This window comes from Mesoplodon mirus (genome assembly GCF_964341445.2).
Source record: "Mesoplodon mirus genome assembly, chromosome: 7".
Taxonomy (NCBI): Eukaryota; Metazoa; Chordata; class Mammalia; order Artiodactyla; family Ziphiidae; genus Mesoplodon; species Mesoplodon mirus.
In genome coordinates this window covers 24177887-24200331 of record NC_138983.1, presented here as the reverse complement: position 1 = coordinate 24200331, position 22445 = coordinate 24177887, and the positions used below count along the sequence as shown (strand labels likewise).

The 22445-nt window shown below is 45.6% G+C and overlaps 1 protein-coding gene across 2 annotated transcripts in view; it reads right to left on the bottom strand.

The window, feature by feature from the left end:
- Positions 1-14846: 14846 nt before the first annotated feature.
- PAMR1 (peptidase domain containing associated with muscle regeneration 1) overlaps positions 14847-22445 on the bottom strand; it is a 169642-nt gene continuing 162043 nt past the window's right edge. For both annotated transcript variants that reach the window (XM_082626269.1, XM_082626268.1), the window contains exons 8-11: positions 21671-21737; positions 18461-18693; positions 17205-17497; positions 14847-15929 (exon numbers count right to left, since the gene is read on the bottom strand). In XM_082626269.1, coding sequence (XP_082482395.1) covers positions 15393-15929; positions 17205-17497; positions 18461-18693; positions 21671-21737 — 1130 coding nt within the window. In that variant the 3' untranslated portion in view covers positions 14847-15392. The remainder of the gene's footprint in view (positions 15930-17204; positions 17498-18460; positions 18694-21670; positions 21738-22445) is intronic.

The window sequence follows — 22445 nt, the reverse complement described above, 5'->3', positions numbered from 1 at the left end:
CCCGCGGAACCCAAGCGGCCAAAACACGAGTGGCGCGGCCGAAATACAGCCCAGTTGCGCGCCCTCCCCCGCCGCGGCCCGAGTAAATCTCCGGCCTTCAATTATGCATCGGGATTAATATTAATGCAACTCCCTGGGGCGGCGGGCGGGTGCTGGGGAGGACGTAGTTTTGGGGGGAGGGGGTTTTTAAGCCAAGGGAGGTCGGCCTCCGGGGCGCTGGCGGGGAAGGCGCGGTGAGACGGCGAGGCAAGTGGTGGGGACGCGTTTTCACCCACTCTGCTCCGCTTGCCTTAGGCTTCTGTGCCCCGGGGGCGGCGCGCAGAGACAGATGGGCTCTATCAAGGGAGGGTCCGAGCCTCCACGCTGGCTTTGCATAATAAAGACAAAATCCGTGCAGATTTTATTATCTCTAGGCAGAAACAGACACCTACAGCTCCACCGCCTGTCAACGTTGTGACCGCCCGGGAGGGCAGGCCTCAATTTCCTCTTCTGGAAAATGGGGCCAAAATAACCCCCTTTTCAGGGCCGCGGTGAGAATTAAACAGGCTCTCTTGAGAGAGAGATTTGCAGTGTCAACGCGCCCGAGAGATATCTGCGGTGCAAGCCTGCCCCTTGGAATTTGCCAGGCTCCTCCGGGAGGGGGTCTGGGACGCCCGTAGTGTCCTCACTTGCCGGCTGTCTAGTCTTATTCCCCGGGAGAGGAGCTCTCCAGCCCCGTGGCTGTGCTGACCCCTTTCCGAAGATCGAATGAAGCGGGCCACGTGGAAACTCGCGGAGTTCATCCCGGGGACCATGCCAGGGGAGCTGGAGACTCAGCAGGGACGCTTCGTGGTTAAATGCCTGACGCTGGTATCTGAGAGCTTGAGTTCACCTTCCAGTGGAATAATCTGGGAGGAAAGTCCTCAACTGCTCTTCATCCCATCTGCAAAACGGGAGTACCATTCCCAACCTCGCATAGCTAAGAAATCGAAATGAAATGTAAAAGATACGCGAAGCTCTGAACTAGAGTCTGGCACCCAGTAAACCCTCAAAAATTGTTCAGTTTAATCTGAGGTTCCTTGGACGATAGTTTCTTGAGTACAATATCCAAGTGTGAACAGGCAGATTAGAGAAATAACAAGAAAAAGAGAAAAGAACTAAATAGAAGGTTTTAAAACGTTTCTGCTCACCTCCTCCTTCCACCTCCCTTCCCAAAATCTGAATCCAAACATCTTCCTCCATCGCTCCCCTTTCCTCCTGCTCTCTCTCTCTTTCCTGTGTGCCCCATTAGATTAACCAGACCTATATCGTATCTATCCTAGGGACCCTTCATATCACCTCTAATTGTGCATTTTCTTTTTTAAAGTTTAGTTGTGATTTATAATAATTTGTAGATGAAAAACTACCTTCCTGAACCTTCGTGTGATGCTTGGTACTGCCTTCTCTCTAGTCCTGTCAAGAGTGGATGTGTGACTTTGTATGTGAAGTTGTCAAGTGCAGAATATGTACAGTCTCATTTTCTCTTTATAATTTAGGGATTTTGCTGCCCTTTCTGCCAAGGTGGCAGCTGGAAAACAAAGCCACGGGTATCTCTCCAGACGTTAATGATCCCAGCAGCACTACCTCAACCCCCTTTACAATGAGCACAAAGGAAGACCTCCATCAGAATTCCTCAGTATCTGCACACAGGTGGGGAGGGCTGAGCAGCACCATTCCTTAGCCCTCACTGCCAAGGGCAACACACCTGATGGTAAAGAAACAGAGTTAAGTAAAAGACCAGAGAAAAGGAAATGGAGTTGATTTCACTTTTTAAACCGTCCAATTGAAAAACAGTCTTAATTATATTTTTCAGTGTTCGGGACCTGAGAGAATTCAGTGAACCAACAAGCATGGCCAGATTAGGCAGGAGAAGTGGCTCCACTTTGCCACTTTTCCTGCAAACGGCTATGTTTGGGAACCTTGACACCCGTCTTATACTTGAGAGAAATTTTCATTCAGCTGCCCTTGGAGATGAGGCCTATTAAATCATGTGGAATTTGCCACAGATAATTCTGGATAATAATCATTAACTAGAAGGAACTGATTCTTTTTCCTCGCTCCAGAGGGCCCTGCCAACATTCCCACTAATTCTTCATTTTTTAAGCAAATTGGAGCAGTGCTTTTCAATATGGACTGACCATTCAAATGTACTGAGGGAGCTTTTTAGAAACAATCATGCTAGGGCCACCTTCCAGAGATTTGAAGAAGGGCCCTGACTCAGGTTTTTTTTTTAAACTTCCCCAGGTGAGACCTCCCCTACTGTGCAGCCAGCATCGGGAACCACTGGACTAGAGATGATTCAAAAAGATGGAAAGGGGTCCAGAAACATGGCCCTGGGGAGTACTTGAAGCAGATTGGTGTGTTTAGCCTTTGCAAAGACAATAGGAATATAACAGGCTGACCCTCCTCTCGCCAAATACAGGGCATTTAAAAAATCTATCCAGGCAAACACGTGTGTGCTATTGTGGACAACTAACATGAAGAGCTGTAAAACATGGAGTTTTCTTCTCGGTTTGCACATATATGGAACACTGAGGGTAAGCCACACTCCCACACTGCTTTGGTGCTGGATCCAAACTCAGCTCAGGGTCAGGCAGACACGCATCAAATACTGCCCCTGGCATCAATTAAACTATATATTCTTAGGCTGGGCACTTGAGGTGCTCAGCTTCCTCATCTCAAAACCAGAGAACATAATAATACCACCTTGTGGTTGCCGTGAGGTTAAAATGGGATAACTAACACATAGGAAGCGCTTAGCTCTGAGGCTGGCACATCTTAAGAGCTCAAGAAAGGGTCATCCTGGACTTGTGGGAGCAGCAGCACGCACCCCGTTTAATTTCCCACTGAGCCCATGTGAAAATCTAGCCTCCCCTAAGCCACCTAAAGTGTAACCCCATTAACTCCTTTCTATCTTCACAACAAACTATACAAATCTCCCAGCCAACATTAAGTCGATAAAGCCCTGATATGAGAACAGAACGAGGTCAACCCTACAAGCCAGTAAGAACACTTTCGAATTTTCTAGCATCTCTCAGTCTCCTCTAGGGATTCCATGGTTATGGCAAAAGCAGAAGGGGAGGGATGCTCTCACATTTGCATGTTGATTTACCTTTCCTAAGTCTTGCCCACAGGCTCTTAGACTTAGCAGGAATAAAAACTACTCTGCAGGACTGAATACCAAAAAATTGACTGTACTGTCCTCTGATAGGTGACGTAAGGGATGTTCAAAGTTAATTTTTACTCTGAGGGATGTTTTTTCTTTTCTGCCTTATTGATGGTTGACTTAAGGCTTAACCCAAGCTGTGAGAAGTGACTTACCACGGTTGAATTAAGGTAGTGTTTAGGCTGGGACTTCATGGTCCCAGTTGGAGACTATGTTGGAACATTACCCTAGCATTTGCTGAGTCCTAACTGTGTGTTCAAAGTATCTTAATATATATATTATCTCATTTGATTCTTAAGATGACCTTCTACAGCATATATTATTATTATTACCCCCATTTTACAGAGGGGAAAACTGAGTCCAAGAGAGGTTACAGAATTTGCCCAGCATTACGCAGTTAGTGAGTGGTTGTGTCAGTCAAGGTCCCAGCTAGAAAAAGATGGCATATTCAAATTAAGTACGTTGTGCAAAGTTTAACAAAGAGACTATTTAGAAGGGTGTTGGAAGGACGTAGGGAAACTCTAAGGGATAGTGCAGAGCCCACAGACTGTAACAGTGGGGCACCACTACCCACCCTAACCTGAACCCAGAGGGAGCACTCAGTCCCAGCTGACATAAACTGAGATGTTGTTGCCATGGCGACCTGCTGGAAGGGGGCCTGGGAATAAATAAAACTTGACCCCTACTTCCCTCCTGTTCTCTCCCCTGCGGGACTGCCTGTTGGCCAAAGCTGGAAGCAGAGGGCAAGAGAGCACATTGGCACAACTCATATGCAGTCCTTGTAGTTCAACCTCCCGAGGAACAGAGCAGGATGGAGACAGTCAGAGAAGGAATCTACAGGACCAACAAATGAAGCTGGGGCAAAACTGGTGTTTGAGATCAGGCAGCCTTCCTGCAGAACCTTGCTTTTAACCTCTCTGCTATGCAACCCGTAGTAACAATAATGTCATCATTATTGGAACAGGTTGCCCCCATGCAGGGTCCTCTCCACCACGGAGCATCTTCTAGCAGAGAGGACTCAGCCAGACCATTTGCTACAGATTAGAAGACGGTATATTTATACCATGGAAGAAATCACCAGATGGCCTCAAAGGTTCCAGTCCTAAATCCTATAATTCTCAGTGCTTTTCTCCAATCGTAATAGGAGCTTAGTTGAACCAAAGAAGGGATAAAAGCTTCCCCTTCTCTTATTTGCTCTTCTAAGGAATTCATTCCCTGTCTTGGTTTTCCTACAGATTGCTTGAGATTGGTTATCGTGTCTCTGATTGGGGGGTGGGAGGACTCCTAATATAGAAAAGAGAAAAAAAGCCCTACACTGTTTTCCCATAAAAGGCTGTTAAATAAGCCCATTCCCCTTCCTGATGACCACAGAGGAGAAATGTCTCAATGTCCAAAGTTTATCAGGAGAAAGGACCCAGAGAAAGAGCAGCATGTCTGGATCTGTCTTTTGAAACTTCGGCTTGATCATTAAGACTACAAAATAAACACCTTAAGGTTTTTAAGAAATAAATAAAACAGAGAGGATACTGGAGGCCCTTTCATCAAGACAATTAAAATGAGTATGCTAATTTTTCAAAACTGTGAGCTATTTTTAGTATGAATGAAAACCATGAATGAAAATCCTTGTACAGTGTTCTATTTTAGAGGAAAGAATATTCTCTCACAGCACTGGCCCTGAAGCCAAGAGCATCTGAGAGAGACGTTGGAGAAACTCAATTGAAAACGAAAAGGTTTTAGAAAAAGAAGGGAGTTTAGGGTGATAACTGGTGGGAGGAGGATCTTCACAGCAGCAGCCCCAGATCATTGTATTAAGAATACAAAGGTGTGGGGCTTCCCTGGTGGCGCAGTGGTTGAGAGTCCGCCTGCTGATGCAGGGGACACGGGTTCGTGCCCCGGTCCAGGAAGATCCCACATGCCGCGGAGCGGCTGGGCCCGTGAGCCATGGCCGCTGAGCCTGCGCGTCCGGAGCCTGTGCTCCGCAACGGGAGAGGCCACAACAGTGAGAGGCCCGCGTATCGCAAAAAAAAAAAAAAAAAAAAAAAAAAAAAAAAAAAAAAGAATACAAAGGTGTGCACTCGCTTCGGCAGCACATATACTAAAATTGGAACGATACAGGGAAGATTAGCATGGCCCCTGCGCAAGTATGACACGCAAATTCGTGAAGCGTTCCATATTTTTAGAACACTCCCTAACACCATACACAAAAATAAACTCAAAATGGACTAAAGACCTAAATGCAAGGCCAGACACTATAAAACTCTTAGAGGAAAACATAGGCAGAGCACCCTATGACATAAATCACAGCAAGATCCTTTTTGACCCACCTCCTAGAGAAATGGAAATAAAAACAAAAATAAACAAATGGGACCTAATTAAACTTAAAAGCTTTTGCACAGCAAAGGAAACCATAAACAAGACGAAAAGACAACCCTCAGGATGGGAGAAAATACTTGCAAGTGAAGCAACCTACAAAGGATTAATCTCCAAAATATACAAGCAGCTCATGCAGCTCAATATCAAAAAAGCAAACAACACTATCCAAAAATGGGCAGAAGACCTAAATACACATTTCTCCAAAGAAGCTATACAGATGGCCAACAAACACATGAAAGGATGCTCAACATCACTAATCATTAGAGAAATGCAAATCAAAACTACAATGAGGTATCACCTCACACCTGTCAGAATGGTCATCATCAAAAAAATCAACAAACAATAAATGCTGGAGAGGGTGTGGAGAAAAGGGAACCCTCTTGCACTGTTGGTGGGATTGTAAATTGATACAGGCACTATGGAGAACAGTATGGAGTTTCCTTAAAAAACTAAAACGAGAACTACCATACAACCCAGCAATCCCACTACTGGGCATATACCCTGAGAAAACCATAATTCAAAAAGAGCCATGTACCACAATATTCATTGCAGCTCTATTTACAATAGCCAGGGCATGGAAGCAACCTAAGTGTCCATCCACCGATGAATGGATAAAGAAGATGTGGCACATATATACAATGGAATATTAATCAGCCATAAAAGAAGCGAGATTAAGTTATTTGTAGTGAGGTAAATGGACCTAGAGTCTGTTATACAGAGTGAAATCAGAAAGAGAAAAACAAATACTATGTGCTAACACATATATCTGGAATCTAAAAAGAAAAAAAAATCATCTGAAGAACCTAGGGGCAGGACAGGAATAGAGATGCAGACATAGAGAATGGATTTGAGGACATGGGGAGGGGGACGGCTGAACTGGGACGAAGTGAGAGAGTGGCATGGACATATATACACTACCAAATGTAAAATAGATAGCTAGTGGGAAGCAGCCACATAGCACAGGGAGATCATCTGGGTGCTTTGTGTCTACCTAGAGGGGTGGGATAGGGAGGGTGGGAGGGAGACGCAAGAGGGAGGAGATATGGGGATATATGTACACATATAGCTGATTCACTTTGTTATACAGCGGCAACTAACACAACATTGTAAAGCAATTATACTCCAATAAAGATGTTAATTAAAAAGAAAAAAAGAATGCAAAGGTGGTCTCTGTAGAATTTATAACATGGTCTTCAGAATTAGACTGACCTGGGAACCATTCATCTCAACCACATTTGGAGCAGTGAGTTTCAAAGGGAATCCATCTTTCCCTCTTTTCGTTTTGAATGAATGTAAGTCACTTAACCTTCTGGGTATTGATGGGACTAGTAATGACCCCATCCACCGGGCTCAGAGGAGCACTAAAGGAGGTGATGTCACCTAAAGCACTAGCACAGTTCCTGGCACACAGCGATAGCTATTGTCATCTTTCTTATGTCAGCCTCCTGGCTGCCATGCTGTCATCACTCAGAAGTGATCATAGTGGTTTCACTTCGGACCCGACAACACAGTACAGCTACAGATGAGCCTGCCTGTAGCTCTGTCTGTCCAGCGTGGTCACTGAATAGGAAAGAAAGGGAATCAGCCCTCTCAGGGGTGTTTGGAGCAGTAAGATACAAGTTGAGTTCATTCACTCTTTTCTTGTTAACACACTTCAGCAAAAGAGAAGTAAGGGAGTTCTATTTTTACCTGACTCTCTACGCTGATGAGAAAAGAGATGTCACTTCAGAGAAGTCTCATTTCAGACTGAGAACTTGGTCTAAATATAATCCATTCTTCAGGCAGAAACCACCTAGTAGACGGTTTCCACCATTAAGTAGAAGGCTCGGGAAGACTAAAACATTTGTTAGCTACACTTATTGCCCGATGAATTCTAACGGAAGGAGTGTGAATTCATTCCATTTACATCACAAAGATGAAAGAGGAAAGGACACAATGGAAAAAGGTGAATTGTGAGTTCTTGGTTTATCATTCCTAGATGTCAGCATCTTCTTCTAGGAGATGGCTTGAGGGTAAATGTCAGGGTTGGTGCAAATTCTTTATGCCCAGCATAAAAACCATACAATTTTGAATTAGAGCGACTGTCTCTTTTTTAGTAGCTCGATTCCGTATAAAGCAGAAATACTTTTTGAGGGTGATTGCTGGTATTTTCATTTCTACCCCCAGGTCCTTCTAATGATGGCAAAGAATGCCAGTTATGCATCTTTCCTTTCCCTTTGTTCTGCTGGGACAGTATTGAGTAGTGATATCTTTATGATGGTCAAAAGGATGGAGAGAATGTTTTTATCTTTGTGGGAGATTTCGTTGCTTGATGCCACCTCACTGTGGTTAAATGCTAAGTGATTTGGCTAAAGGACCAAATCAAGGACCCAAGGTAGGCTCTCGTGACCTCAGAAAACCCAGTGATGTGATTCTGGTTCTAATATCTGTATTCATTTCTTTTATGAAATCACTTAGTAATTCTGAGAGAGGCTTTGTTATCAAATCCCAAAAGTATTTTTCTTATAAAGTTGTTTTCCTTATTAAAAGAAAGAGAAAGATAGCTACCAGGTAATTTACTTCTAAGTTGAGATTCTAGATTCAGAGATATTTTTTTTTAAATCAAAGGATGAATTATGTCTTTGGGTAAAAACGGTAAATTAGAAGGGTCCTAATTCACTTGGAGGTTTCATTTATTAGCACCTGGATACTGTTTTATTTGTAACACCCTGTCCCCTTTCTAAATAAGGATTAATAACGTTCTTTCTTTCTCTTTCGTTTGGAGTTATCTTTTCCTAGAAACCATAAGTTCAGGAATATAACACTGTTTTTTTTTTCCTCTGAGAATTCAATCTCTAAAATTATTCTTCACCCGAGAAAGCTATTCCCTAATTTTATCTGCTGACTTTTTTTTTTCTTTGTTGACAAAGCTCTCCGTCGTGTCTGGTCCACAAGCTTCTGGATAAACACTCGGTGAATTGGAATACAAACGTGAAGTGAGCCCTAAAAACCTCAGCCATTGAGATGTTCTTCTTAAAATGCTGGGCCTCAACAGCACATCCGGGCAGAGCCCTGCCAGGGAAAGCAGGTCCTACTGCCAAGAAAAGCAAAAAGAGACCACAAATTGCTACCAAACCACTCCAAAATGCTCTTGTCTTTCCAACAGCCCTAAAAAGATAAACTTCCCCAAGCCCTAGGGATCCAAAAAGTATTTCACTCAAAATTTTCACAGGATACTAAAGAAGGAGAAAAAATAAGGCAGGAGGGAAGCTATAAGTGTCTCACTTCTTTGCCTCTTGCATTGACTGTCAGCCTTCTTCTTTTAGCTTATCTTATACTCATTTAAGATATTTCTCCGTTAGAACAATATGCAGTTGTGTTATTGCCATGAGACTCAAGGTCTTCATTCATGTCCAGGTTAGAAGGACAACAGAAAAATCCAAAGTCAAAGCCAAAGGCTATAGTTGACGAGTTGATGGCCTCATTAATAGTTCCTAGTGCACATTTCTAGGAGTTCATGGGGTTTGACATATATAGTGTGGTCCTAGCAGTGCCTTGTCACCTAATTCTCCCAGCTGCCCAGGTGGCCATACACACCGGAACTCCATCTCCAGCCTCCCATCACACCGTTCCCCTCCTCACGCTTTCCCACGCTTTTAGAGAGCCTTATTGGTTCTCTAGTTCTTCAGATATGCCAAGAGCCCTCCTCTCAACGTCTTTGCACATGCTCATCCCCGCTTGGAATGCTCTTCCCCACTCCCCACCCTCCATTCGTTAGTCAGCTCCTTCCCAACTCAGCCATCACTTCCTCAGGAAGGCCAACCTTTTATCCCGCCCCATCCAGATTAAATCGGTTACCCTTGTTATACAGTTTTACAAGGTGCTGTATGTTCCTTCCTAGTAGTCACAATGATTTCTGATTATTTATATATCTCTGGGATTCTATGACTGAGGGCAAGCACCAAGCCTATGTTGTCCACCTTTAGTATTTCAATCCTTAACACTCAATCAATTTTCGTTGATGGATAAATGACAGGCAGAAAATCAATGAACTCACAATCCTTGATTGAATTCAGGATGGAAGAGACTTTATCGACTACTATTCTGATGGAGGTGGTAACTGTGGAAGGCCCATTAAGTTCTGAGTAGGTGATGAATTTGAAAGCATGAAAATTCTTAAGTCCCAAAGAACTGTAAAGATTCATATCAAACCTCATACCCATAACTCCAAAGAACAACAGATTTCATCCTGGGAAGGAGTTGATAAGATGGCTGCAAATTTCCTACTAGTCCAGCTGCACCTGATCCCTTTTAAAAAGTCCAGCCTGGGCTTCCCTGGTGGCGCAGTGGTTGAGAGTCCGCCTGCCGATGCAGGGGACACGGGTTCGTGCCCCAGTCCGGAAAGATCCCACATGCTGCAGAGCGGCTGGGCCCGTGAGCCATGGCCACTGAGCCTGCGCGTCCGGAGCCTGTGCTCCTCAACAGGAGAGGCCACAACAGTGAGAGGCCCGCATACCACAAAAAAAAAAAAGTCTAGCCTGTACACCCCCCCCCAAAACTCCCCAGCAAACACGTACATATACATACGTGCAGATGGGGAAATGTGTAAAAACTCACTGCAAGCTCTGGCACTTTTTCTTAGAAATTTATCCAGACTACTTCCACTTACATAGTGTCATTGCGTTTTGCTCTCAACTCTCTTGGTTCTTCTAACCTGTGGTGCCCATTTATTTCTGCCCAGCCTTCCCTGTTGTCAAGCTCACCCCACAGATTGCCAAATTTATTTCCACATGTGTGGACCGCAGCAGCATTCTAAATCCTCTCTTCCTCTCTCCACCCCTCATAATGTCTCTTATAACTGGTTTCTCCAACTCCAGTCTCCCCCTCCTTCAAGAACAGCAATGAAATAACAACCATCATGATAGTGGCCAATATTTATAGAGTGCAGTGGGTCAGATGCTGTTCTACATACTTCACTCACATACACATTAACTCACCGACTCCTCATATCATTTCGCTCCCATTTGCAGATGGAACAACTGTGGGATAGGGATTGAATGTCATGCTCAAGGTCACAGCATGTAAGTGACAGAGCTGGGATTTGAGATCAATCTGGATTTTCTAACCACTGTCTCTGTCTAGTACAGCCAGCCTGATGGGCCTTTCTAGAGTTCCACTTCTATCCTTTCACTCTCCTGGAGACATCAACATGAGCTTGATGTTTGCAAATAGGCAATAAGAAGCCAAATTATTGATCCTAGCATTTGAGATCCACCACCAATTGGCCTCACCTGGGCTGGCCTTGCCTTGGCTGGCCAACCTAGCCTGTCATTGTAATAAAGGATTCATGTTGGGAAAGAATTGGCCCTTCTTTAAGCCAGTTCCCCTCCATGTTTAACCTTATGTTCTTTCCAAGCTCTTCCTGTGTTTGCGATATCCTACTTCCTTTCCATCCACCACTCCAGAGACTCAGCTGAAGTTCTAACTACCTTGTGAGTGACAAGTTAACTGAAAACACTGGCCTATTTGGAGTGCCCCTTGCTCTCGATTCCTGTTGGAGTTTATGTAAGAGAAAGCAATATGGGTTGACTACTCAGTAATTCTTGAAAGTCCACTTGATATGTAAACCTGGACACTCCTAAGGAAAGCAAAAATCTGGCTTAAATCATATTGAGTTTACTTAAATTTTATGCATCATATAGGTGTTAACATAGAGTATGGAAATTTAAGTAAAATCTATATGACTTAGGCAAGACTCTTACTTGTATACCTATATGTATATGTGTGTGTCTATATATTTTTTCAATGCCTTACAGCCAAAGACCACCAGAAATACACCTATAGTTGAACAAGTTGAATTTATTGCTCCTTGAAATGAAAGAGAAGGCACATCATGGGGAAATGTGGGGTATTTCATCAAGGGAGTCTTAGAATGAACTTCTTATAGGATCTGGGCTTCTATTAGGTGATTTGGGGGAGGTTCCGAGGAAGTGGGGTTTTGTTCTGGATTGCATGCTAACAGTTAAGTGGGGACAATTCTATAATTGGCTATCTTTATAAATCTTATCTAAAAGGAAGGAAGAATAAGAGGCTAACACTGTAATTGGTAAAGAGGTCGCAGTCACTCCTCTTAACCAGGAGAGGGGGATAGTTGGTATTTTTTGGTTTGAATAACAACCTTGCTTTTGTCTCTTCATAGACAAGTTATAAAGCAGTCTTGTTTCTGTCTTGATCCAACAGAGTCACAGAATGATCTTGACTGATCCTGGCATCCTGTGAAACGATTGATCTTCAACAGGAGAACACCACAGCTTTGCTGTGAGTGCCAGGCCAGCTCCTAGGCACCAAGGCCTCCCAGATAGAATGTCAGATGTCAGGGGCTTCATGTGTATAAAACAAAACAAAAAAACACTACAAAAGAAATTAGAGCCAAACCATTCTGGATGAATCAGGAGCCTTCTCCAGCTCTCCACAGAGGTGTCCCCAGTTGAGAACCACATTAATATTTCACACATTAATCTTCGATAACTTGTGATGACTTTTGTTCCGTGTCAACTTAGAGGCTGGAACTATGTTTGCAGAGTTCCCTTCCCTGTATGGCTCCAGGTGAGAGCGGGCACAAGAGAAACTTACATGAGATTTGAGAAGGAGAGTGAAGCAACAGCTGTCTCCGTGCTCTGGAAAATGGTAAAGAGCATCGGGCACTGTGGCAGCTCATACACAACGTCACTGATCTGCTCGTTCACCTTTTGCTGGCACGGGACATCACCCAGGCCCACAGCTCCCCCCGTACCTGCTAGAAATCCTCTTCCGGCTTCTCCGAGTGTCCTGGACCAGGTGTGTGTGTGTGCAGGTCACTCAAATCATCGAGGTTGGGGACAGCAAGAGACAAACATAGGTTTCCATTTGTCCTCGTGGGCTCCAGTTTGTCCTTGCTCTGCCAATTTCACACCCAGCTTTCCTTCCCAACGGCTGGCCGGTTGAATCCAGATCCAACATCAGATGCGAAGGCAACAACCTGTAAAAGACTTTGCCACGAGTGCCCACAATTGTATGTGGCCATCGTAACCCCTTATTCTAGATGACCCTTATAAGTTCAGAATCTCTGAAAAAACCCTGACTGACATACACCCCAGATTTCCAGCTAAGAAGAGATTCCTCATCCTTGGAGTTCTATCCTAAGACCAAAGGGCCATGGGATGAAGGGAGATGGATGACATTCCTCCAACGCCGGGTATGGCCAAGGGACAGGCTCGTGTCTGACTCTCTCGTCCTGACCTGGAGTCTTAGTTTAGTCTGGTTGAGTGCTTGCAACCTGTGAGAGCAGTGCTGGGGTAGAAAGATCTAGGGCGAGTGGCAAGTGGCCATGAGGCTATTAACGAAGCAGCCCCAGGTGGTGTCACCAGGACTGGGGGCCAGACTCAGCTTCTAAAGGGAACAAAGCCATAGCTGAGATGACAGAAATGTGAACCAAATCTGAGTGGTGAGGCAAAGATGGAAAATGACGCTAAATAGTAAAGAGAGTGTCAAGAAAATAGGGAACGTGATGGTCCAGGTGAGGGGTCAGGACAAGTTAAAGAATGGAATGTATGAGCATGGACAGCCAGGTGAGATGTGGCCGATGTGGAGGCTTTATGGAGCTGTGCCCCGCTGGACAGCCGTGCCCCTGCCAGTTATTATAGGCACCAAACTGTATGCCAGGTACTATGTTCATTGCTTTACACAGTAGCTCATTTAATCATCACAGCTACCACAAAAGACAGAGTTTAGCATGCCAACCTAACAAACGACAAACTGAGGTAGAGGGGTTAGGTGACTTGCCCAAGATCACTTAAAAGAAGTTGAAAGACAGGAATTTGAATTTAGATCTTTTTGATCTGATTTCCATTACACCTCTCGAAATCCAAACTTTCTAGGCTTAAAAACAGCAAGAAAAGAACCCTTTGAGCAGCCTGATAAATATTGGTCAAATCCAATACTCCAGCTTAACCACTATGTGTTGGATGTTTGTTACTCAGAAGTTGATAAGTCATACGTTGCCCTGAGATTAAGCCATGAGGATGCAGCGGGTGGGTGAAAGGAGGACGACGTGAGGCACGGAAAGCCCCAAGAAAGCCTGACCAGAAGAGAAAGTACCAGAAATTCTCTTCTGGCTCAGGGAATTATGCAAAGACACAGAGATGAGGAGGCAGGTTGGGAGACAGATGTGACCTCCCGCCTTGGGGCTAAAGTCCCTGGGGTCAAAGTTTTCTCTGATAAGTGGAGGAAAGAATAATGTTTCTGCTGGGGTCTGTAGGAGGCGAATGTACCAACCCTTGGCTCTCAGGCCTCAGGAGGTGAGGAAAAGACCAAGAAGTTCCCACAAGCCCCCAGGGGAGGAAGAGAAGGTCACTGAAAGTCAGGCTGGGTAGCCACCAGAGAAGGCTGTCACTGTGGCCAGGAGGCTGAGTAACCCAAACCAGTGTCAAGTCGGAGTCCCCCCAGATCTCAGGAGTATCAGTGCCAGCCAGACCTGACGAGCAGCTAAGTCAGCGGGGAGGACCGCCGGCCCCAGGGAAACAGGGAACACAGCACAAGTTGAAGTAGTTACAGACATGAGCACCCAGTGTCAGCAAAATGCCCAGGGATGAGAAAGTCCCACCACACCCACCCAAGAACCAGCAGGAACTCAGGAGTCCTACTGTGTGTGTCCCGGGGCTTGAAGTCACGTAAGCCTCCATGGCACACCTTGGAAAGGAGGAAGCTGGTGAGGGTAGGGGAGAAAGGATAAAAGAGTGAGTCACCCAAAAAAGAGAACGTTCCTGAAAAGATCACTTCAGGGATTGGATTGGATTCATTTTTTTTTTCCTCCACTATCCAGTGGGAGTCAGGGGTGGGGTTTGAAAGGAAAATCCTATAAGTTATAGAGAAGAATGAAGCTGTGGTTTCTTGGCATATCTCAATCGAGTGTGAGTATATAGGTGATTCCAGTTCAGATGCTATGAAAATAGGTCCTAAAGATTTCTAGAGGTTCAAAGCGGGGTTTTGTGCTTGATCTAGAACATAAGAACAAGAGGGGACACTAGAAATCCTCAAATCCCTGGTATTTTCCTCTGTTTGTGCCTTATCTGATGGTGCCCATCCTCCCTCTCCCCCACCTGAAGGCCCAGCAAGCTGCAAGCACTGGTATTGAAAAGATGGCATCGGCTTTGCTATATGCATTATTTGGGAATGATAATCTAGGATCTCTTTTAAAGGGCTGCCACCCAGCCATTGGTCCCAACACATGTAGCTCAAAGAGGCTGCATGCAGGAATCAGAGCCATGGCACATTCGTTCCGTGGGTCAGAAGCCAACCCTTGTTTTATTAAAGTGGGTACAGGGGATTGGGAGGGAAAAGGACCACCTCGTGACATGGCACTGTGCATGGCCACCAATGCCGCAGCCAGGCTCCGCTGTCCGGGACTGTCCTGCAGGCGGCTCTTTGGAACTCTGGCTGGCTGGAGCCTTGGAGGAGACCTGATGAAGCCAATCAACCCTCTCTCGACCACAGCTGACCATGGCATTCACACCACTGAAGTGCAGGTGGGGAAGGCCACTGGGGTCGGTTGAATGGGGAGGATTTCTTTGCTATTCATGTAGTCTAGTTTGAAGAAACTGAGTTCTTGCGAGCAGCCCTGGTATCTTCCAAATGGTCCCAGCAGTCAGGGAGGCAGTGGCTTACCAGAAAGTAAGCTCGACTTGCCCTCCACTGGTTTTGACATCAGAAGCCCTGGCACAGCCAAATTCATGGGCAGATTCACATTTCAGGTCCACAATGCCTCGGGCAACACACGTACGGAAGGATGCACAGAAGTGCTTCTTGATGGGCCTGAGGCTCATTTCATGTTTCTCTCGATCCAGTCTTTAAAAGGCAGCACTTTGGTGAAGGCTGTGTAGAGGCTGTGGCTGCATGTTTTGTCATAGCTCCAGCTGACCAGCCCCACCAGATGCCAGCGGGGCTCAGGGGACGCCCGCCCTGGGAAGAACGCAGCTGCGATGCCGCCCGTCTCTGCGGTGCAGATGTCAGAAGGGGCAGCGCGGTCCCAGCCGGCACAGAACATGTTGTCTGTGACGCTCACCGGGATGCCGTGCTCTTCGTGCTTCTCCTCACACAGCAGCGAGTCCACCACACTGACTACCCCCGTGCGCAGCGTGTCATTCTTGAAGCCGGGGCTCCTCGCATCTGCCAGGACATTCCAGCCTGCCACGGTGACGCGGGACTCCTGGAGGGAGGTGCTGAGGTCCCGAGGGGCCACCAGGCAGATGGGCTGCACGCGGGTGCTGATGCGAGCCTTGTCCAGGAGCTTCAGGACGGCGATGTCCACATCCAGCAGGATGGGGTCGTAGTTGGGATGCAGGATGATTGCAGAAATCTACCAAGGTAAGGAATGGACAGCAATTGTGAGCAACCAACCCCACAGTGACAGGAACAGGCAAGCCCCGGGGCTAAATTAATGGGAGAAAATGTCTAAGAGACAGCTACAATTATACGGAGTTACTTTTCTCAAGGGATCATAGAAAGCAACTGCTCTATTCCCAGGGTTGCAAACTGAAATGCCCGCATGGCTGGCAGGTTGTTTTAAATAAGTTGAGTGGACAGGTGAGGTTTCAGAGAACAGGAGTGCATGCCCCATGCAGAGGGAGCAGCTGCCACTTTGCTCCAGCTGACCACTGCCATGCAGAAGTGCTCATTTGGCCAGAGAATAGACTCCAGATCTCTGGTTGAAACCTCCTGGTTTTTAAATGTTGGCAAATAACTGATTAAAAAAATATATGTTAGCACCATCAAAACACAAAACCCTACAGGCTATCAGTTTGCAACATCTGGTCCACTGTAAACACTGCATTTACCCTCAAGCCAGTAAGATAGAGCTACACCCAGGGTGGTCCACAAGACTGTGCCACAAAGTCTCCCCTGATTGTCCCCACCCTTGCTGATCATCTTCTTTGACGGGGGCCTCCAGGAGGTTACATCTGTGATACGCCGTAACATTCTTATGGATGTGTTCTATTCCTTCAACTACATTTGGGCTCATTTACTCAGGGATTCTACTGTGTTGGACTAGTCACGATATACTGGTCTGTCTCTTCCCCTAGCCTGTGGACTCTTCAGGCCAAAAACCATGCCTTATTCAGTTCGGTATGTATTCCCAGCGAATGGCATGCTGTGGGAACTCAACAATGGATGGATGGATAGTTGAATGGATGGATGGATGGATGGATGGATGGATGGACAGATGGATGAGCTGGATGGGTGAATGGGTGGATGGAAGAGAGGGAGGGAGGCAGGCAGGGAAAGAGAAGAATATTACACATTTATTAGGAGTCTCTATTTTCCTCAAAGCCTACCTAGCACAGTGTCCTAAACATAAGAGGTGGTTACATTTTGATGACCCCAATGATAGAAGATATTTGTTACTATCTTATTTTTAAAACAATTTTAGGGGGGAAAAACTCCATAGTCTTTCTAGATGCCCCTTTCTAGTATCTGTCAATATATATTAGCCACCTACTATGTGCCTAATAGTTCCAGGCTCTGGGCTGGATGCTAAAGTGCTAGAGTGACAGGACCGACACAGTCCCTGCTCGCCCAGTACTGGGAGTTGCTGAGCCAGAGACACGGTTTCCAGGCTGCAGCCCTCTCTCACCCGCAAGCTCTGGATGCTTTTCTCTTCCCGGTCATCATCCCTGTAGAATTTCCCCAGGACGACTTTGAGGTCTGCTGTCTTGATCACGGTGACCCTCCCCAGGTCGGTGACGCAGTGGGCAGCCACCACCACGGTGCGCTCATTGACCAGGGCACCGCTGCAGACGAGGAACCACGTGTCCTTGTGCAGGTTGCTCCCGTGCACCCCACCGGCCCTCCTGTAGATGGCAGCCTGCCATGGCCAGCGCGTCCTCTGGGTCTTCGGAGCAGTGACGTTCTCAGTTTTCCCACAGACTATGGAGAAAGCACCAGCTCAGTAATGTAAACTCAGACCTTCCCATCCAAAGGGGAATGTGTCAGTCAAGCAACAGAGCACAAACCTGGAAAGGTGGACCCTACGGATGTCAAGACCACAGAGCATCTAACCTGTTTTTCTTTTCCCTTTAAACATTAATCAACCACCTTGACATGGTTGACTATAAAGTCTAGGATTACGATTGGAGGCTTACCATCCCAGCCACTTACTGGGCAAGTTGCCTAATCTCTTACAGCCACAGTCTTCCTGCCTGCAAAATGGATACAGTAATCACAACTGTCTCCTAGGGTTCTTGAGAAGAGTGGATGAGATGATGTATATAAACAGTTAGATTCAGATATCATGACTATTGCTATAAAGATGACCACCTCAAACTAAGCCATATTCTTCTTCTTTGACAAAGAGGATGGGGGTAGCTTAGTATGTGCAAGACCCTATTCCAGACACTTCCATGTATTACTGCAGTAATCATCATTATAACCTTGTGAGTAATTAATACCTCATAATCTAATTAATAACAATAACCTAATTAATACCATTGGGTGATGAGAATGAAAACTGGGTTAGACATGGTAACCAAGGTGATATCACCAGAAGCCCTCTAGCACCTTTAACCCCCTCCCCACTTGGTGTTTAATAACTGCTCTGTCCCTTTTCTCCAAGTAAATATGAAAGAATTATCCACAAGAAGTATGCCCCCTTTCCCAAAAACATCGTCTAAGATTTAACGAGTTCATTTCTCCTGGGTAATACGTTTAAGCCAAAGGAAGGAAGCTCTAACTGTGGAATTTCAGACTTCGCCAAGCTAGGGAAAGTGTTAGAGGGCCATTCTTTTGGACAAGGAGTTTTTCCCAAAAAAGTCTTCAATAGGGTCAGTGGCTTTTCATAGGCAGCAATGGGAGATCTAAGCTGCTCTAGACCAAGGACAGGCATTGACTCACTAGGGATGCAGGACGGGGCACGCCCACTCCACTTCCCAGTCCTCAGACATGTCCTCCGGCTGCTGCCCAGGCGGCGGTAGAAGGGTGAGATGCACTCATACTGGATCTGGGTGTGCAGATATTGGTACCCAGGGGGCAGGTCTCCAAAGGGAAGGGCTGGCTTCTTGGTAGAGGAGTCCTGCAGCTTCTGCTTGCTGAAGGCTGATGAGTATAGCTGGTGTAATGGCGTCTCCCTACATCGGAGCACCCGGCCCGGAGAGAGAGGAGGGCCAGAGACTGTCATTGTGGCTCTTTTAGTATCCAAGCCCATTCCTTACAGAGGAAGGGAAAACAGCTATCTCATCCTCTGTGTGTGTCTCTCTCTCCCTTTCTCCCCTCACACCTCTCTCTCTCTCTCTCTCTCTCTCTCACACACACACACACACACGAATGGCTCTTCTACCACTGAGCACATTTTCTTGCATACTTCAATTTATTCCATCATTTCCATTTCTGGCATGCCTCCAGCTGCCCTGGATTTTAACCAAAGAGCATAATATCTGACATAATAGCTAGCTGCTATCCAAAGGTACGCTACACATGCACACACACAAAAATTAGTGAAATTAAACAAGAAAGGAAGTTAATTTCAAGGGGAGAAATCCAAGTGGCTGCTTTTCTCTAACCATTATCATAATGGGGCAGTATTAGGAATTGATTCGAACTGAACTGTGTTGATACAGCAGCTTGATTTAGCAATTAGCAGATGTAATTAGTCCACCTCAGAGAATAAAACCTTCTCTCAGAGCACATTGATTGGGAGAAATAAGGAGCGTTGTGTGCGAATGTGAAAAGGTCTTTTAAATGAGCCCTGAAGTTGAAGCACCCAGAGGCCACTCTGGGATTCTTGGGAGAGAGGTATGCACACTACACAACTTGTACTCATTTTATATCAGTGCATAATGACTAGTAACTGACAAGTTAGAGTTCCCTTAGGAATCAGTGTTTTCATCCCATTTAATGAATGGAGGAAGGAAGCCCAGAGAGGTAGGTAGGAGTGCTGAAGGGCACACAGGAAGCTAAGACAGTACCCCAGGCAGCACAGGGCAGTCATGGTTCCCACCCTGGTTTCCCTGCCCTGCCAATCCATCGTAAGAAATCTGTTTCCTGTGTCTGTACCGTGCTGTGCTCAGAGCAAACATTCCATCCACATTGATTTCATCCAACAAATCTTTAGCTCATGTTTAGAACCAGGTCTGCAGTTCAGGGAGCTTCTGGACTCGCAAACAAACACAGCTTTTGGCCGTTGAAGGTTTGCGTTGCCTTTGGGGGTTCCTGGGTGAGCCTGGCTGCTGGAGAACATCATATCCCCACTCAGCAGCGTATCTTCCAGAAAGATATTTACAACCAAGTTTTAGGCTTGCTTTCTCATCTACATGAGACACCTGGCACCTTGTCACCTAACCCTCCATTACAACCGCTTTACAAAATGCAAAGCCCGGTGGTGATCTTTTTTAACAGCTCTGGGCCTCCTCTCCAAGATGTCTCCTTGGGAAGAATACTTACTGGAGAGTCCAGCCCCAGGTAAATCACAAAGATCAGAAAGGAGGGTGGGTAGAAATACTGGATTCCACTGCCACTGTCCCCAAGGAAATGCCTTGCCGGAAAAGGAAATGGAATGAGAGAGCCAGAGGCAGAGTGAGAGATGAAGGAATATCCTGAACTTTGAATATTTCAGATCACTTGTTTGGGGTCAGTTCCAGTCACTGGGATTCACTGTTACCATTTCTAAAAGCAATAGATACTGCTCACAGGTGTTCATAGGTGCAAGGCGTTTTTAAGGCCTTTATATAAGGCTTAGTTCAAGCTTCATGCATCAAGGAGCAGACCCTGAAGACCCTGGATGTGCATCCTGGGTTTGCTCCTTCCTCTAGAAACGTGACCTTGGGCAAGTTCCTCACCCTCTCAGAGCCTCAGTTTACCCATCTGTAATAAAAAGTAATAAAATCTAAAATGAAATGGTAATAATAATACTTACCTCAGAGGTTTTAATGAAGATTAAATGAGCTAATATATGTAAAGAACTCAGAAGTGTAACGGGCCCAGAGCAAACACCCAGTAAATGCTATTTGCCTTGCATTTAATCCTTAACAGTCCCCAGAGACAAATGTTATTGTGATCACCCTTACTTTTCAAAAGAGGAACTAAAGGCTCAGCAAGCTTAGGAATTTGCCCAAGAATACCCAATGCTAAAGAGAGATGACAGCAGGTCTTGAACCAACTGATCCAATCCATTCATTCATTCATTCATTCACTCATTCATTCAATATTTTGCGGGTGCCCACCATGTGGCAGGCACCGTTCTAGGAACTAGAAGTTCAGCATGAACCAAACAGAAAATGTTCCTGCACTTATAACTTTCACATTTTTTTGGTGGGGTACAGGGAGACAGAAATTGAACAAATAAATGAACAAAATGTCAGTAGGACAACAGGTGGAGATGGATGCCGAGGTAAAAACTGGAGAGCTCTGTAAAGGTCAGAGAGCGCTGGCTAAAGAAGTCAGCTCAGCGGTCAGGGTGGAGGTGGGGTTGCTATTTTTTAAAGGATGGTCTTGGAAGGTCTCTCTGCCAGGTGAAAACTAAGCAGGGAACTGAAGGAAACCAGGCACTAAGCCTCGTTGAAATCAAGTGGAAGCAGGTTCCTTCTGGAGCCATGGGTGTAAGGTTCCGTAGCTGCCACCAGGGGTCACCACCTCTATCTTTCCAGGAAAAACGCTGGGTGGGTGTCCCTGAGGCCTCACATCCCTCATCAGGGGCAAGTCATTCATCTCCGGTTCCTGGCCCCACCAGCCTGCCCCATCTGATTGGTCACTACCAAGAACATCTTCCTAAGCCACAGCTGGCTGCATAATAAATACGTAGTAATTTCAGGAAGACTTGAGTATTAAAATCCAGTTCCTCAAAGACCATCTTAAAGTCTGGCTTCCCACCACCACTTACTTTCCCACAATCCAGTGAAATCTGTGCATCTTCCAACAGTTGCTACCTCTTGGCTAAAGGCAGCTGGCTAATAAGCCTCCATCTAACAAGCCCTATTCTTCCTTGGCCAGTCAGCACTGAGTGTCCCTAAGAAACCTCAGACTGTCTTTGGCCAAACACCAGTGGGGAAAGGGGGTGGGAGAGGAACGTTCATGCGCCTTTAAAGCAGAGTTCAGGTATTTCAACCTCACCTTGACTGAACCTGCATTGGAAGAACTCTCCGTCTCACCAGGTCTGAGATCTTTGGTTCTCGACAGCCTAGGGGAAAAAAAAAAAAAAGAGAGTGCTGCATAATTCTTTTCCATATTATCTGTTCACATCATTCAGTTCAGATTCATACCTGACCACCCTTTCTGGAGACCAGTGCACATTCCCCAGGCTTTCAGAAGTAAGACACATTAGCCAAACTTGGACAGCTCACTTAGCAAAAGAGCATGCTGAGTTTTATCTAAATTGACAACCCCCTTTGAAGAACCCAAGTAGAATAAACACCTCTGCAGAGCTGCTCCCCCCAGGTGATATGAAACAATGGTAATTAATAGATCAGGATTATCTGTTCACATAAATAGTATTGGCGAACTTAATCAATACAGAATAAAAGCCAAGGTCAAGGTTCTAAAATATAGCCCAGCATAGTGAATCACAAGGTTCTCATTTAAAACCAGACAGCAGTGTCAACCATCAATAAATCTTGAGTAACTTATTCCTCCATGTCTCTGCAACTAAGGCTCCTAAGGGTCCTTTGAGGGCAACTCAAAGCCCAGTTTAATTTTTTTGAAGTCTCTCTTTCTTCACAAGTGAAAAGGAATCCTTCCCATCTCACTTTCCCAATCAAGCAGCCAACATTCATCTAATTAGCAACCTAGGGAACTCTGCTTGTATTAATTTGTAAGAGAAGAGTTGACAAAAATCTCCAAGGACGTATGTAACACCGTTTCCATACTTAATGAAATCAAGAATCAGAGT